Consider the following 19017-nt stretch of genomic DNA (forward strand, 5'->3'; position numbering starts at 1 on the left):
TCATGATATCAATCACTAGATTGTCTGGTCCAGACCCGATTATTTACAGACTGCCGTCATATAGCTGGAATATTGCTGAGTGCAGCAAACAACAAACAAACAAACCAAACCACTTGAAATGCATGAACATAATGAATTCAAGATTCTATGCAAAACAAAAACCTTTTGGATCAATATGGTATCTCAAATTACATGAACAAAGCATCAGCTGTCTGTTTTGAAAGTATTTTGGTTTAACATCCAACTTGGCAATATGACTGCAGCCTGTAAATAGTCTAAACCAGACAATCCAGCTTTTGATATGTGCAGCGATTCACACCGTCGGGGAATAATATCACACAATCAACCAGGTCGCCAAGCCTGACCAGCTGATCCAATACGTCACATCTTACGACCTGTTGTTGCAGCTCCTGTAAACCGACCAGCTTGGGACCTATCCTAGCCCGGAATCTCCACGGGGCTTGCATTTGTTGTTACAGCTTCTGTACACTAACCAGCACACGTTGCTAGTGACCAATCCTAGCCTGGATTACCCACAGGGTTATCTGCTGTTACAGCTTCTGCAAACCGACCAGCACACAGTGCTAGTGACCAATCCTAGCCTGGATTACCCACAGGGTTATCTGCTGTTACAGCTTCTGCAAACCGACCAGCACACGTTGCTAGGGACCAATCCTAGCCCGGACTACCCACAGGGTTATCTGCTGTTACAGCTTCTGTAAACCGACCAGCAAACGTTGCTAGGGACTAATCCTAGCCCAGATTACCCACAGGGTTATCTGCTGTTACAGCTACTGTAAACCGACCAGCAAACGTTGCTAGGGACTAATCCTAGCCCAGATTACCCACAGGGTTATCTGCTGTTACAGCTCCTGGACATCAACAAGTCAGACCACGTTAAGTTTGGATGCTTTATTCAACATGATGCTTACCATTATGTACATGACTTGATGGCCACAAACAGGTCAGCTTGCTACTACCTCATCCTGCTGGAAATACTGGCTCCTCACAACATATTCCACATCTCCTCAAACACCTTCTCAGTAACAACATAGTCATCGGCCACTACACATAGGTCTATCAGTCTTGGATTTGTTTGCTAAAATCATGAAATGACAAATTCATCCTGAAATGAATTTTTTTCCTTTACAATGTATTTTTCTGAACAAAAATATTCCTCAAACCCGACTGCCAGCTAGATCATTTGTGAGATTTCTTATGTTTAAGCTCCCAATTCCCAAACTTTTAAGTGTACACATTCACATTCCTTTGCTTTCACCATTGAATGCAGAGACATCAAATTAGTGTGTCTTGTCAGACAGCAGTGGATAGACTATGAAATGTCAACAATTCAGGAATGTAATTAATTGTGGCTTCAGCATATGTCAAAGACTGAGCAAATGTAAATAGCATGGTACACTAAGTACATTAAAACAGCTTAAATAAGTAACCTTAGCAAAAATTTCAAATCTGGGTATAATTAATGATTCAATTATGTATAATATTGAACAACACTACCAAACGAAACATGGTTGTACTCATTTTCTTAAGGCGAAATCCCTTAAGTCTGAAATTAATGTATTATATAACTGTATTACAAACATATTTTCAGCAGAATGATATATAAGTACTGCATACAAAAACACATAAGCACAAAGTTGTTGAATGACCTACTAAAAATCTTACTGCATGATTACCATCATCATGACACCATATGGAATGAAGGTCAAGGCCATGACACCATATGGAATGAAGGTCAAGGCCATGACACCATATGTTATGAAGGTCAAGGCCATGACACCATATGAAATGAAGACCAAAGCCATGACACCAAATGGAATGAAGGTCAAGGCCATGACACCATATGGTATGAAGGTCAAGGCTATGAGTCAAATAGGTAATATGACAATCCAGTGATCCACAATAACTTATTACCAGCCCTGCAGACTGGACAGAGGTTGAGGTTGTAACAAGCCGTACATGTGATGCTTGATGATAGGCCTGTGGTTAGGAATGATAACAACACAGGGACACGAGGCGTGGAGATTAAGCTGATATACCATAGAGCACTAACAAAGAACCAACTGTGCTGTAACACATACATCAACAAACAGTAAGCAGCAGCCAATGAAAACAAGGATTTATATACAATACGGTCTCGTGACACCTCATGCATATGCATGAGGCAGGGCATGTCTTGTGAGGACTAACACTGTTTGGAATATAAAATGTTTCAATGTTGACTTTTCAACTTTGAGTTCCATATTGAGTTTATAAATGTGTCATAATCTGATTTTTTCAGCTTTAATTCAAATGTGGCAAATCAACATCTGTTATATATTTTCGGGAGATACCTCTAACATCTGAATACTTCAAAGCATAAATCTATCTCAAGACTACATGCCCTACCTTCACAGTGCTGTCAGAAGATGATGTTACAGAATCATATTTGGGGCCTTACAGTATTACTCTTCAGCTCTGATCAAGCATATTGTATCATCAGCTTCTGATGACGCTGTAACCTGCATATGAGCAGACGGCAGCCTTGTGTATTCTGGCTGTACACTATTGCCTCTATGACAGAGAGCCAGGAAGATCACAGATGCAACATTGCGGATATTTATATACATAATACTACCAAGCCAGCACTTGCCAGGGTGTAGTTTTATCACAATTCATCCTCTCTCTACAACATGAAGCTGTCTTGTTGGGAGAGGGAAAAAGCTAAGAACACTGATGGCACAAAGAGTTTTTCTTCAGTGCAACTGTCAAAATCTTGGATATTCAGCTCTTGCAAAATACCTCTTGCCATGCCCTAACATGACGTTCTTTTCATGTTCTTCATCAGAATATCATCAAACTGTGTTTGGCAACACCATAATATTTAGCGGTTTATGGGTTCCTTTCAAAACGTTCACTTCTTTACATGAAAAGTAGTTTATTTAACAAGACATCATTTACTAATGTTCATTTTTTTCTGCAAATTGCAACATGAATCTTGTCTTGATTTTGGGTATTTTTATTAACTTAAACCACAAGAAAGTGTAGCAGAAACATGTTTAGAAAAGACATTTTAAGCTCTAGCCAAGCAAGACACTTCAGGCAGTGTACTTTTCACTCTGACAAATGGTAAATACCTTGATGTTATTTTACCATTAAACAAGTATAACACAGTATGCAAAATAAAACATAAAATTCATTTTTCACATTTAAAGTAAGCTTAAAATACAGTTTGTCACAAATGTGTAGTTATTTACCAGTAAAGGATTCTCCCATTACAAGAATCATTAGTTATCTCCCTTACATCCCATTCAGAGTTATCTCCCTTTGTACAAAAGTTACATTCACATAGATATGTTTTAAGGAATAAATTTAAATATACATGCACGTTTCTCTATCATATTTCTTTTGATTTATTACTAGAATATGCTACATATTCACGATGTAATCTGTTCATGTGTAATATGATGACCGAGTGTATGTTTGTAGTAATTGCATGACATGTGACACACGACACATGACATTAACAATGTACATCTGATGGAATGTAACACAGCATGAGTATCATATGATTCCAACATGAAGATGACAAACAACCGGCCGAGGCCTGAACAGAGCTATACAAGAAGCTGAATATGATACACCTCTAAATACAAGTGATCCAAATTGAGTAAATACAGATCTAGATGGCTCATTCATGTCTTCTAAAGGCCAGACCAAATGGTCCTGTTTTAATTTCTCGTTTAACCAAATTTCTAAGCAAAGGTGCAGGAGATGAATATTTATGCCAGGACTAACTGATCACAATATATACATGTACACACGGAAACACTTTGAAAACAGATGTGTTCTCGTGCCCAATTCCATCTCCAAACACATCGAATGAGATTCGAACCCATATGACGACATTTTTGTGTTTGATTATCTCATGCCGAAATACCCAGAGCAACTTAATTTGATATTTTGGGGCCATTTTGCCAAATATTTCAAAACATTGTATATGTGTTTTCAAAGTGTTTCAGTAAACTAAAATTTGACATAATTAATAACCATAAAATATCATAATATATCTTTGTTACAATGGTATTCTTTAACAGAAATAAAATAATTTGTTCTGATAACATGGGGCAAAGGTTAGAGCAAGCTCTTCCGAAATATATGGAACCACTTGGACTGGCCTGAGTTTCTCAACCGAAATCAAGAAGAAACCTGCCAAGCTTCCATGGCGCAGGTAATGATTGGTTAAACAATACAAACTCAATAGTACCAGTACAAACTCAATAGTACCAGTTTATACAGTGTGTAACATGAAGTCAATATATAAGGTTAATAGGTCATCTGATTTTGTTCCTGTCAAGATATCAGCGTCTAATATCCAAATCAAACATGATCTAAACATTAGACATACATCATGATATTTAAGTGCAAAACCAGGAATCGGTTCATAGCAATACCTTGTCTTTATCAACAATGAATGATTTAAAATCTCATAGTTGAACATTAGAACTCCATCCATCTTAACATCCATACTGTGAAACATCTGTCTTTCATCATCATCATCATCATCATCATCATCATCATCAGTCTTCAAACATCCATAAATCATCCAATATTATCAAATAGATACAACCTATTACTCGGACAAATCGATTGCCATCTAAACTGTCCAAATAAGGCTATGATAAAAAAAAATATGAAACTTTTTATGCCTGTTAGGCTCATTTGAGAAGCCCCTGTCAAACCTTTCAGCCATAAAGGCCTTTCATTGCAGCCATACCATGTAACCATGGTAACTGGCAAAATGGCTCATCCTGGAAAGACACTTTCAAATAAACAAGGTAACTTAAAAAAAAAAAGTTTATCAATTTTAAAAAATTTTTTATTGAAACTCTAGAAAAAACCACATTGAAGCCTAAAGGGTTTCAAGAATACTAAAACATGAACATAGAATAAGCCATTAATATTAACCAGGACAGTTAGGTTTCCATGGAAATAAGGTATGGAATAACAAGTTTCCATGCAACATTTATGTTAAACATCCCCATCAACCTTAAATGAACACCATGGCCAGATCCTAGCACCAGCACTGGGATCAATACATTGATCAAGGGAACAAACCTAACCACCAATGACAGTGATGAAATATAAATAAAAGACAGTTAAACAAGCTTGTTCATGAGAACAGCATGGCATGATACAATATCTAAGGATGCTGGGATGAAAGCATCAATGTTATCCCTCACAGCTTCAAGTCCTTGTTCTTGGTTTTTCAGTTTGATAAATAGTTTTAGGAAAATAGTCTTCATTCCCCAACAATAATATCAGTAAAATATGCCAGTATGGCAGCAACTGTTTTCTGCTTGAAATCGGAAAAACACCCACTAAAAAAGAGATAGTCTACACTAACATTAAAAAATTCACTGTTGAAGAATGAACTCTTTTTATCCTTAAGTATTAGACCACAGAAGAAAATAATTGAAATAACAAAATTGTCATTTAGTGTTTCCTCATTTAACATAACTCTTCAAATCTTTGACAATTTTGAAAAAAATAACCTTCACCATTAGACCTTTTTCGTAAATACATATTTCGTACGTTTATACCACAAAACCTGTATCAGCATGTGCATGTACATGCTTCATAACAAGAAAGCACCAATATGAAATGGAACCCAGCTAGGAGGAAATTGCATGTGTGCTACCCTTTTCCATAATGCAGCAAGGTATCCAGGTACTTCACAAAACAAACACGGGGCACAGAACATAAGTGAGGTAACACAGGGCCCAAAAGTACAAATTCAGTGCAATTTCATTCAAATAACATCTCATACTCCAACTTGATACCTCTCTGCATGAATGAGTGAGCTGGGTTTAACTCTGTCTGAACAGTCTTCCAGTTACATCATGGCGTGTCAGCTTAATGTGGTTGGCAAGACTGAAGTGATGCATGTCTCAGACATGTTTAACACTTTGGTGAAACCCACAAGCATGGGCATGGTGCTGTCAGACCTGACATAGTAGGGGTGAACCTGGATTCAAAATCATGATTTATAGGTTTCTGGTGTTCCTAAGGGACGCAACTCTATACAGCGTAATATTGGCACCCTAGGTGACTGGGCCACCTGTGCCCACCCCCGCCCCTCTCTGCACGAAGATCTGGCAAACTCATGTCAGGTGAACTTTGACTGAAGGATGCATGTCAGTTTTTTAAAACAATTTCATTTCTTTATCACCTCCATTTGGAAATTCTGATCTCAACAAGGTGCATATAATATACACAATATATATAGCACAGTTGTCATTATTTTCCATTCAGAACTTCCATCTAAGTTCATTTTCCAGATACTGAAATCGGATATGTTGAAATGAATGCATTGCTTAGAAGCCTTAATGCTGATTGGCTGATACAACTCACTGTGGAGGGTATGTCAGTCACCTACATAAGGAGAGGTATTAATTCAAAGTAAAAGAGGCGATTTTAAAGCAGTTGAATTCAGTGAAACTCAAAGTCCTAGGACCATAGAAATATATAAAGATATCCATACCATTCAAGACAAATGGTGCGTCATAGAACTGATAATGGTTCGACCAAGAGGTAACACTGTCTTCATTGCATTTATGGAGTTCAGGACAATAGGGTTTCGATGGATCTTTTGTAGACTGAATTACTTATTAGGTCGTATTTAGGACCGTAATGGTCACCTGACCTTGACCCTTAACTATCACTGAAATATGACCTATTTATACCCGACCATTGACATTACTGTGTATGGTAATGACAATATTGTCTTTTACCATTGGCATCAATGGAATATAATACATTTTTCTTACACCTCTGATATATTTCAGATAAAGTATAGTTTGTCGAAATGTGTTGGTGTGCTTGACAAAGTTGCAACAGAAGACAAGTCAATGGCAGAGCTATAATAACCGCTGATTCAGCAATAAGTCATGAAATTGAAAATCAATTACATTGTCACTTTTTTTACATGCAAGAAACACGACTATAAAACACTGATTGAAGGAGATTAAATATTTGAACATAAAGATTAACAGAAAGAGGAAATAGATATATATATATGAAATATTCAAAGTCTTTTTACTGAGAAGAAAGATGGTGTTCCTCACTAAATCATAACCAAATGGATTCTGCCTACATCTTGATTTGAATTGTTTTCTTCAAGATGATTCCTAAGTCTTTCTAATCAATATGTCCTCATAGCGGTAGGTCTATAAATAATTCACACATCCATCAAGTTTCATTCTTTCATAACATTTAACATAGACTGTACAACCATAAACACTGTCAGTGCTGACAGCCGCCTCACACAGCGTCTCATCACTGATACATACACACTAGTGTCATGACACTGGGGGTGTGGTACTCACTGCTCCGACAGCGGCCTCACACAGCATCTCAGCACTGATACATACACACTAGTGTCATGACACTGGGGGTGTGGTACTTATTGCTCAATAGCCAAAGGGTATATCAGTGACAAGCCTGGGACATACATGGTTGGTGCTGTAGTTTGGGGTGTATTACTCAACATAATTGTACTTTGTATCATATCTGATACTGAGCGTTGTTGTACGATACCACACCACCATGCCACTGTATCATGGCACACTTTACATCAGGCCGATGTCAATTAATTATTACATTATCACCCCTGTTTTTTAAGTGCAGTAGGAGAGATTTGATTTGGGATTTGTTTCAAAAAAAGAACATGAAGACCAAATTGGTCATTTTGGCACACTGACTTGAGTTTGTCCCAACCGAATAACAAATAAGGTGAGTAAGGTGAGGTGTATTGTTTTATGCAATATTACAGTATGTAGGAGAACAGAATGGGCTTTATCATTGTACCAGTACCTATGAAAATGAAACCCAGCTCAAGGCGATGAGTTAATGCTTTAAACACATGGCTACCCCACCACCGAAAGGTGAGGAGAGGTGTTAGCAAGGGGCTGATAATATAATGATTGATTCATACTGGCCCAACATGTAATATTTGCCACATTGTCAAAGTCAATCAATATGCGAAAAAAGTTATTTAGTTTGTCATTACTTTTATGATGAAATAATCACATTAGTAATTCAAACAATTTCGTTTGTAAAATATTAATTTTTGAAAATAAAAATCACGCCACATTATGAGGATGAGAATACTGAACATGTCACAGGGTGATTAGCAAAATCATCACAGATGAAAATCAATACAATGTGAATCATGAAGAACATTGTGCCCATAAAAACAGCAATCGCAGAATGATGTGATTCAAACAGGTATTGTGAAGAAAATACGAAATACTAGTAGTTCATACATGTTGTCATCAGATTATGTTGGTAGTTGAAAGTTTGTAGTTGAAGTCATAAAACATTGATACTTGATGACACTCTCACAGCCAATGATAGGTCCGGGTCACCACAGGTACCATCAGCCAGGGGTGAAACAATACTGCTAGGTCACGATACGATACATATCACAATACATAGGTTATGATATGATACGCATCACAATACATAGGTCACGATAAGATACTTATCATGATACGCATATTTACGTAAAAACGCATGGAAACTTCTTGACAATAAATATTTGAGAGCAGGTTCAAAAGATAAAGCTAGCTGAAGACACATGTTCGTAGCTGCTATTTTTAGTAGTGAACTTGAAAATCTAATTACAACACATTTCGCATTATCTGACTGACAAAAACACCAGGGGTCATTAAAACTAGTAGTAAGTAATTTATTTCAGTAAGTGTATCGTCTTGTATCGATACAAAAAAAAATGTATTGTGTACCAATAGCAGAGGACCCCAGCATGGCAATATTACAGGTGTTGAGGTCAGGGCAATTCCATTTTTACAATACACAGTTCCTTTCCAGATTTGCGTAGTCTAAACTTCTGGTAAACATTCAATCATGGCAGTGCTTCAGAATTTACTTACTGCTTCAACAAATCCATGGCCAGATCATAATATTCTCATTCTTTCTGGTAGGGGAATATGAACTGTTACTCATGTCATATTGCACAGGAAACTGACTTTACTGATCCCAGTGCCATGGGTCTTGCCAAGCTAGGGTACCCTTGGTGCATTTGCAAATACAGAAAGGTACCTGGGCTAAATTTCTGTAGTACCTGTGCAGACATCGACCCTAACATATATCTTCCTTGTTATTTCCTGTGACAATTTGAAACCATTTTCCTTCATGGTTTACCAATAGTGCACCAATGAAATGAGTGAGGAAACATTAGTATAACATGCTGTACATAATCAGGATCAAATTGCTAAACACTAAACATCGGGAAGCCTGTTGGAGAAGGATCATTCAATTGATAGACTACTTACGCAACATATGATACAAATATACAACACACATTTCTCAAATAACTTCTACATCAGGAGAAATGTCCAGAGTGTCAAGACAGCCAGAATCTACAATCTATTGATGAAACTGAGACTCTCAACAATTCGGCTAAACACCCTTTGAGCAGCTTAGTGATGTATTCATTGATGGAAATGATCAATTTTGGCATGACTTACATTTTCAAATTTTAAAAATCAGAATCGAGAGATGATAGTGTTATCTTCAACTGATCAGATTTTGATTGAACGCTACATTTACTTAATGAAGTAAGATGGTGGTTATATAACCCATACATTCTAAATGGAATCTTCCTGTCTTTGTTGTTGGATCAGTCTACTCTGGTGTGGGGTAGTCCCCTTCGTCGGTTAGTCATTCCAGGTAGATGTCCTCTGTGGGATGGGAGAAGGCCATGTATTCCTGGTAGAATCTCTTGAAGGATTTGCTGGTGACAAGAAAAAGGTTCAGGTGTTGATAATATCCATTTGGTTTGAAATATTCAGGGTAACAACTTTGAGATACTGTACATGTACATTTTATGCAGTCTCAAAGCTGATTGGTCAGTTGAACAAATATGACATCATTGCTTTTGGAAAATGAGGTCACCCCCTTCATTGGGTATAGGCAGCAATGACTTGTTCAGACACTGTCACCAATCAATCCTAATTCCCGTCTGCTCTTAGGGAGCAACCATTTTATTTCCGATCTTTTATTATTATTATTTTTTTTTTTGGAGGGGGGGAGCAAGGCATATGTGATTTGTTTCCAGTAAAACAAGAGGCTTGATTATTTTCCTTCAAGAAGAAGAATAAAATCCCACCCCTCCCTGAAAATCAAATGGTTGCTCCCTCACAACAAACATGTGGTACTGGGGTCCTATTCTGAGCCATAGGCACAAGATAATGATTCAGGAGCAAGTTAATCAAACGTCGCTTCAATTCCTCACCTTAATGCATCGGTTATAGAGTGGGTTGTCCTCTCTCCTAGAAACACATGGCAAGCATAGCGCGAATCTTTGGGATGCTTCGTAATAAATGCAAAATACCTGAAAAACACAAATACATTCACTAAGAAACATGTATATAAAATTGTTGACAAATGTTTATTTTAGTTTAAAAAGGTATGATTTCCAAATGTCAGAAGTTAAATACGACCTGTAAATCTGAAATAAAAGTGCTTGAAGCATTGATTGTTACTGAATCTGGAACAATAAATAAATACTCACTTGTTATTTCTTGGATGTGTACCACAATAGGAAATATTTTTCAATGCGAAAAAGTGGGAGAATGCATCACTTTCATGCTGAAATAAGAAAAAAAATATCCATTTGAACTTTTTATTTACTGTTTATTTGGTTATTTTGTTCAGATACATGGCACATGATAAATACAAGTGTGAATTCATGTCTTGTATGTTCACACAAATACAGCTTCAATTAAGACTAAAAGAGACTACAGACATAGAAATTGATTTGACAGAAATTCTACACCATCTATACAATATCATCAAACCAGATCTTTACGCTGAATCAATACCTCTCTCCATGAACGTCAGACAAATCCTCCCTAGGACGTCATGTCGGGTGAACTTTTTAATCAGCCAATCAGTATGGAGGAATAATCATTTTCAGTATGAGTGAGTGAAGCATGCAGATCATCATATCTGATTTCTGTTATCTCTATAATGAATGATAAGAGGCTGTTCCGAGTGGAGAACGTGACAAACAAAAATTAACATCGTGTTGATTTCTGAGCGTCATGACAGCTACACCCAAAAGGGTGCACTATCAGGGGAATGTTTTTGTCTTGCACAGGGTTTTCTTTGCTAGGATGAAATTTCTAAGTCAAGTGACAGATAGTGTGATTTTACAAAAGACCTTGTTGACAAAATTAAGAACATGGTGAAGCCAAGTCGATATAGAAAGTTAAAACTGACTGGCTCAAAAACCAAAGCATCTTTCCTTTTGATTGGGCGGTCAAGGTTTCCTATGGGTTCACCTAACATGGCTTCCTATGATGGGTTTTCAAATCTTAACACAGAGAGGTATCAAATCGGAGTAACAGACTTGATGTTGATGTGTGTGGATGTTTTTGTGTGTTATTTGAAGTGAAAGTGATTGACTGGTAATAAAGGGACTCACTCCCTCCTTGCTCTTGTCTATCATGCGGATCCCATACTGGCTGACCTCCATCGTGCACATTGGCGGCGGAGCTGAACTCATCGTTGTACGGCGTGCTATCGCAACCTGAAAAACAATAATAAACTCCAGTTTAGCAACCTATAAATGACATCTTTCATGAAGACAATGCTGTACCTATTATACCTACTGCATACCAATTATTTAAATGTTTTTCTTATTCTTTCATTGTCATTGGCATAAAACACACTTGTCTTTCAATTGAAAAGCTATGAGTATCCTTCTTTTTCATACACAAATACCTTGAACAGTTTGCTTAAAAGAAAATATTTATAATTATATGCCAGATTCCTGAAAGATTTGAATGAGAATCTAATGGTTAATGCACTGGGGCAAACATGACCCTGACACCACAAAAGGAAATGACCCTCACCTTGTTGATCGCCTGGCTGAGAACCTCGTCTCCCTTGTGGTAGTTGACCTCTACTGACCCCAGGAAGCGGATTGTGAATTTCAAGTAATCCTCCTCATCTGTAATCAGAGAAATATGTAATAAGCTTCTATCCTCACTGCATTACTGTCTTTCGAATTTGGTCCCCCTGCTACAAATCAGAGAACTTTCTAAAGTGATGAATTCCATGGCAGATATTCCAATAAATATTCCAGTATAGATAAAAATAAACATGTTTCGTGATGATTCATGTTTAAGGTTACAATTGAAAACATCAAAAATCATTATGTGTAATTTTTTTCCAGTATTATTTCTGAGGCTCTGGTATTCCGAGTTTTCGTATTTCCTTGAGGACGTACCTGATTCCTCCTCTAGGAATGTTAGGTCTGTGGCATACATTGCGGGGAAGATGCCCTTCTGACCTGTCCGCAGGTTCACACCTGGAAGTAACCAGCACAGGGTGAGTCAATGTCATATGCAATAGTACAGTTTTATTCCACATAGCCTGGCCCAGACAAACCAGTGGTTGATGATATGAGCAATGATCCACGCCACCAGGGCGATGATTCAGGTTTGGAGGTCGTAGATCTGGGTGTCAGATGGAGTATTGTTGTTACTGTTAATCCTCCACCTACCATACATATTCTGTGTCATGTTCATTTTTCAGCCTTTAAAAGTCTCCATTACAGTAAAATAAAGAAGTTGTTATCCATAAACTGTGTCTACTTTGTCCTGATCCTATTTAAGTTCAGAAATTTATCATGTTGCTTCAAATATCCTTTAACATTTAGAAATATCTGAGTACAATCGTATATCCTTGTCTGATTGTTTTTAGTTTGTTTGTTTGTTGTTTAAAGCCGCACTCAGCAATATTCCATCTATATAACAACGGTCTGTACATAGTCAAGTCTGGACAAGACTTTCCAGTGATTGACATCATGAGCATCAATCTATGCATATGATGACATGCATCAACCAAGTCGGCCATCCTGACCACCCAATCCTGTTAGTCGTCTTTTACAACAAGCATGGGTTGCTGAAGACCAATTCTGACCTGGAGCTTCACGGGTTCCTGAAGGTTTAAAATCATTTTGTCATACTGCCAACTGACATCAATAACATTAATATTATATCTAAGGTCTGAAATATCCAGCGTGTCTGCTTACAATACTTGCAGGCATACTTTCACAATTTTCAATTCTCTCGAATTTAAGATAAATCCTATTTTGATTACTTCCATACCTTCACACCACAAGTCGTCCGACTCCTTTATGACGTGTATTGGGTCGCCGATTTCTATCGTGATTTCATCAGCATGGCGGGGAATGAAGCGATGCATCCCTCGATGTGTCACCTCCAATTCTTGAAATACAGACGTCGAAACAAAACTGGTGGAAGATGTGGAATCTCGCTTCGATCCTTCAAATAATAATAACAGAAGTTATCCAAATGTGTCATTTTTGCAAAAAACAACAACAATAAATCATGCAATTAACCCAATTAAGAGGTAAGGTTAGGTTAGGTTAGGTGAGATTACTATGGTGATCTGAAATGGGGTTTAATGTCGCATCCAAGATTATTGCACTTATATATAGCGACGTGCATGCATGTGTGTATGTGTGTGTGGCTGCTTGTACTAGTCCAGACTAATGCCAATTTTATAGTGCTAGCCCACTGAGATACCATGCCGCAGTTTAACATGAATACTCCACTCAGACACAGTATACTGACTCCGAGCCGACCAGTCCTTGTTTTAGCCCCTTAATGCCGAGCACAAGGCAGGCTAACAACAAGTACCATCTTTTAACGTCTGTTGGTACATTGTGGCTGGGGATCGAACCCCAGACCTTCAGCCCTCTGGGCAGACGCTCTACCACTAGACCACGCTCTACCACTTGACCAGGCGGCCTAACCCAAGGTCATGGGGCTTCATTAGTGGTTATTCTTTCACAAAGAGTGAGTGAGTGAATACGGTTTTACGCCGCTTTTAGCAATATTCCAGCAATATCACGGAGGGAGACAACAGAAAAGGGGCTTCACACATTGTACCCATGTGGGGAATCGAACCCGGGTCTTCGACATGACGAGCAAATGCTTTAACCACTAGCCTACCCCACCACCCTCCATCACAATGAAATACACTGATGAATGTGATAAAACACATGAACACTACAAATAACACTGGAATTATCGAAGACACACAGATACATGATTATCAACCCATTGAAAGTCTAAATATCTACACACAATATCAATAGACCATCAATGATGGTACTTTGTACAGGCTTTGTGCCACTCTGTGCAGACTGAAGTTTTTATTATGGAATGAGATATACATCCAAAAAGTACCTAACTTAACCAAAAATGCAAATAAGAGAACAAAATATTCAAAGCGTCATGTGAAAATACTAACAAAAAATATTTGTATTCTTAAAACAATGACTCTCAGCCAAATGTTTCAGTGAATCATTTGTCACTGTCGAAGTAATATAGAACAAGCTCATGAACTTGAACTGATGCCTGAATCATGTGAATAGTTATCCCCAAAAAGATTCATAAAAAAGACAAGCATACAATACTATTTCTTGCTTTTTTCAAAGAATCTTAGTCAACATTACAACAAATTAAATGCTGTTTGACTTCATTTGAGATTTTCTTTCCCAGAACACTAAACAAACAATAACTATGTACTTTTCAGTCAAACACAACCTTTTCATATATCTCTTTATAAAATGATGTCAAACAGTAAAATATATTGTTTGTCCTAATAAGTATTTCTTGCTTGCCCCTTTATTCCAACATAATACATCAGTTTCCCTTCATAAGATGGCTGTTTCTAACAAAATCAACTGGTAGATGTAAATTCAATCTCAGTAAAATCAGATCTTAGTTATCGCTATCGCTTAACAAAGATCTGAGGACATCCCATTACTCGTGACGTCAGAACAACTTTTCATCCGACTAATCAAAGCGGCGCTTACCAGATCCTGAAAGTGACAGTCAGAATGTGTTTTCTAATCATGCAACCTCGAAAACGTTAACACGGGGTATTCCGAACAACAGTTACAGCCCCTACGACTGATTCCGTAAAAATTGTCATCTATCTCTCGCTTTTGTGGGATAAACATTTGAACAGAGGAGGCATTGCACCTTGTGGGAAGCACTGCCATACAATCTCCACCATATATTAGACATTCTGGAATGTTCGTTTGTTCAGTTTTTTAAAAATTTTAATCAAGAACTGTGTTAACATATTTTTCAAGCGTAGTCTAAAATGGAAGTCACCAGGTTGAAACGAGTGCCGTAAAGCCTGAGAAAGCTGCTTTCTAATTGGCTGATGTCGACTTCTTGTTAGTAATTTTCAGTGGTTGGTCAAAGTTCACGAAAGGTCGTTCTGACGTGACCCATAATGGGATGTCTTCACATCTTTCTGTAGCGGCAATGAGAACTTAGATCTGATTTTAATGAGATTGATGTAAATTTGAATTATAATGTTCAATTTAATGTTTGAACTGTTCTGTTTAAAGAATATGTTCTGATCACTATATATACTCCAAGTAAAATAATTGTTTCCCTCAATCATGTGTCAATACCGCTGTCTTGATCAACATTACCGTATTTTCTTGAGTATAAAGCGCACCCACCTCTAGTGGATTCAGTATTTTGAAAAAAATATTTTGAATATTGTGCGAAGAAAAGAATTACACCATACTCCTTCGAAAGCAAATTCCGGTAAACGAACTGGTGATAAGAAACATGGCCAGTACAAATTTGAAATTTGAGATAAAAAAATCACCAGACATGTTGATTTACCTTTTAAATTGTATTTTTTGTTCTGCCAGGCATTGTTTTTTACATGCAGGGATTAAGATTACTGTTTGTATTTTCTTGCAAACTAAGCCAGAAACAGCAATCAGCTGTACACACGTTTTCTTGGAATCTACCGGTGATTTGGTTAAAACTTACCCTATGATATAACTTTAAAGGATTTTGATGCAAAGATCTGGAAAAAATGTATCTGAAACTATTTTTTATGAGGAATAATATATTCCCACATCATGTTATTTTTGTTGCAGCTTTTACTTGATATATTTAAAATAATAAAAATAATAATACCGTATTTGACGTAATAAGCGCCCCGCTATAATAAGTGCCCACGGCAATATTTGCTAATATATTGGCTAGTGAACAATCCCAATTAGCCCCCCTTCCGATTTATCAATGTACACAAGACTTATTTATTCGTGTAAATACGCACACGTGTGTTATATGCACCCTTAAGTATGGGCATTTATATTCTGGAAAAATGTATCTGTCGTATATAAACAGTTCAGACTGTCAGCACAAACCACGAAATTTATCTTTCAACTCTGTTTTTTCCACCAAAGTAATGTTCTAATAAGAGCCCCCTATTTCTAATTTTGAGAGCGCCCTGGGCGCTTATTACGTCGAATACGGTAATAATAATAATAGTACTTTGGTGAAGCTGATCACTATGTCTATTTTGATCAATACATCTGATTGATATGCCTAATCTGATCAATACATCTGCCAGATATGTCTATTCAGATCAATACATCGTCTAATCACTATGTCTATTTTGATCAATACATCTGACGGATATGCCTATTCTGATCAATACATCTGACGGATATGTCTATTCAGATCAATACATCGTCAGATCACTATGTCTATTTTGATCAATACATCTGACGGATATGCCTATTCTGATCAACACATCTTCTGATCACTATGTCTATTTTGATCAATACATCTGATTGATATGCCTAATCTGATCAATACATCTGACGGATATGCCTATTCAGATCAATACATCGTCTGATCACTATGTCTATTTTGATCAATACATCTGAAGGTTATGCCTATTCTGATCAATACATCGTCTGATCACTATGTCTATTTTGATCAATACATCTGACGGATATGCCTATTCTGATCAATACATCTGACGGATATGCCTATTCAGATCAATACATCGTCTGATCACTATGTCTATTTTGATCAATACATCTGATCAATTTGCATATTCTGATCAACAAATCGTCTGATTACTATGCCCATTTTGATCAATACATCTGATCGATATGCCTAATCTGATCAATACGTCTGATCGATATGCCTATTTTGATCAAAACATCTTCTGATTGACTCATAAAACCATAAATGCACCTGCACAGATCAAACATATTTATCAATACAATTTCCTAAGTAATACCAATATTCTGATCAATGCAAACAAACTGATCAATACAATTCTTGTGATCAATAAGACTAATCAGCTCCATCTCAACACTCCGATCAATACTGCCACTGGTGGATACAAGTACTCTGATTCCTCTAACAAATGCTCTGATCAATGTAAATGTTCTGCATTACCATCTTCATCGGAACTGTTCTTCCTGCCTCGCCCACTGGAGGAGAGCGGAGACTTCCGCCGCTTGCACGAGGAATCCTCAATAATTAGTTGATTATCTGAGTCAGTGTAAGTTCTGGTATTCCTAGACACAGCACTAAAATAAAGGTATTTCTCCAGAATATTGTCCCGAGGCTTCCTGGCTGTTGTAAACACATCATCATTTTCCTCCTTCTCTATAGCTTCCTTCAGCTCGTCAGCCAGAGAGCGCACCATCTCCGCCGGCTGGGGTTCATAGCCTGCAGATAGGAAAATAGTATTTACAACTTATAGTTCCCATTGTTACACTATCTTTGCTGGCTTGGGTTATAGCCTGCAGTTAGGAAGCTATCATTTACACCTTACATTTCTTACTGTAACATTAAATAATGATCTCTGCTGGTGGCACACATTTGTTCCATCAGACAGAAAAATAGCATTTACACGAGGGCTGCACAGGTAAGTCGGTACTCAGGTCGGTGGGTACTGTGTAGGACCCAGGTACCCACATGACTACCCTGACCCGTGGTTAGTCACTTGTTATATTGATAAATGACAAAAAATATTTAGAACTCCATGGTTACACTTCAAGTCGCCAATGTTGGCATTTCTTTCTGACTATGCACTCATTCCTTCGGATTTTTATAATAAAGATTTGAATAAAAATAAAGCTTCAGTCAAGTCCAGTGTATACATGACCATATCGTTTTATAGTGTACCTAAATACATTTTGTAAGGGCTCTGTTCAAACAATTCTCAGTTGGACATTTTGTACCCATCTCTTGAGACCTTCAGCGGTACCCAGGTAGGGTTGGGTAATAGGGGGACGGTTACCCGGGTTGCAAATTTGGACTCGTTCCAGCCCTAATTTACACCTTACATTTCTAATTGTTGTATTATCGACTCTGCTAGCTCGGGTTGTAACGTGCAGACAGGAAAATATCATTTACACCCTACTGGTACACATTATCTCTGCTATTGGCATTCATAACCATCAGATAAAGATATATCATTTACACCTGACATTTTTCATTGTTACACTATCTCTTCTGGCTGTGATTGTAACCTGCAGATAGGAGAATAGCATTTACACCTGACACTTTTCATTGTTACACTATCTCTTCTGGCTGTGATTGTAACCTGCAGATAGGAGAATAGCATTTACACCTTTCATTTTTCATTGTCACATATTACCTCGACTGCCTTACACAACCCAAAGACTTATGATAAGGATCAAATTAATTACTGCACTTGACCAATATACTTTGTGACAATGTTAAGCCGGTGATAAATTTCAACATTTGACTGTCAAACAGTTGACTGTACTTATGTGTAGTATGGCTTACACCATAAACTTAGGGATTGAGAAATTGAAAAGGGTATTGTCAGTCTCAGTTTCTTATGCATGCTATTTGTTCACAATTGAACAAAACTTTTCTTGACAATTATTTGTAACAATATGATTGGTGAGAAAGTAAATTTAATATTTTTGTGTATATTTTGTGTATATTTATGCACTAGATACATAGAGGTTATCACGCGAGTGTGTTTGGGTATGGTAAATATCCTGCATTAGGAATAAACATTGTATTTAGCGAGCCTTGGCGAGCTAAATACATAGTGTTTATTCCTAATACAGGATAT

The 19017-nt window shown here is 37.3% G+C and overlaps 1 protein-coding gene across 1 annotated transcript in view; it reads right to left on the minus strand.

The window, feature by feature from the left end:
• Window positions 1–897: 897 nt before the first annotated feature.
• LOC124111162 (JNK-interacting protein 1-like) overlaps window positions 898–19017 on the minus strand; it is a 44515-nt gene continuing 26395 nt past the window's right edge. The window contains exons 4-11 of the mRNA XM_046470781.2: window positions 17358–17633; window positions 13203–13379; window positions 12320–12400; window positions 11943–12040; window positions 11513–11617; window positions 10598–10674; window positions 10319–10417; window positions 898–9817 (exon numbers count right to left, since the gene is read on the minus strand). Coding sequence (XP_046326737.1) covers window positions 9745–9817; window positions 10319–10417; window positions 10598–10674; window positions 11513–11617; window positions 11943–12040; window positions 12320–12400; window positions 13203–13379; window positions 17358–17633 — 986 coding nt within the window. The 3' untranslated portion in view covers window positions 898–9744. The remainder of the gene's footprint in view (window positions 9818–10318; window positions 10418–10597; window positions 10675–11512; window positions 11618–11942; window positions 12041–12319; window positions 12401–13202; window positions 13380–17357; window positions 17634–19017) is intronic.

This window comes from Haliotis rufescens, unplaced genomic scaffold (genome assembly GCF_023055435.1).
Source record: "Haliotis rufescens isolate VD_foot unplaced genomic scaffold, xgHalRufe1.0.p SCAF_5, whole genome shotgun sequence".
Lineage (NCBI taxonomy): Eukaryota > Metazoa > Mollusca > Gastropoda > Lepetellida > Haliotidae > Haliotis > Haliotis rufescens.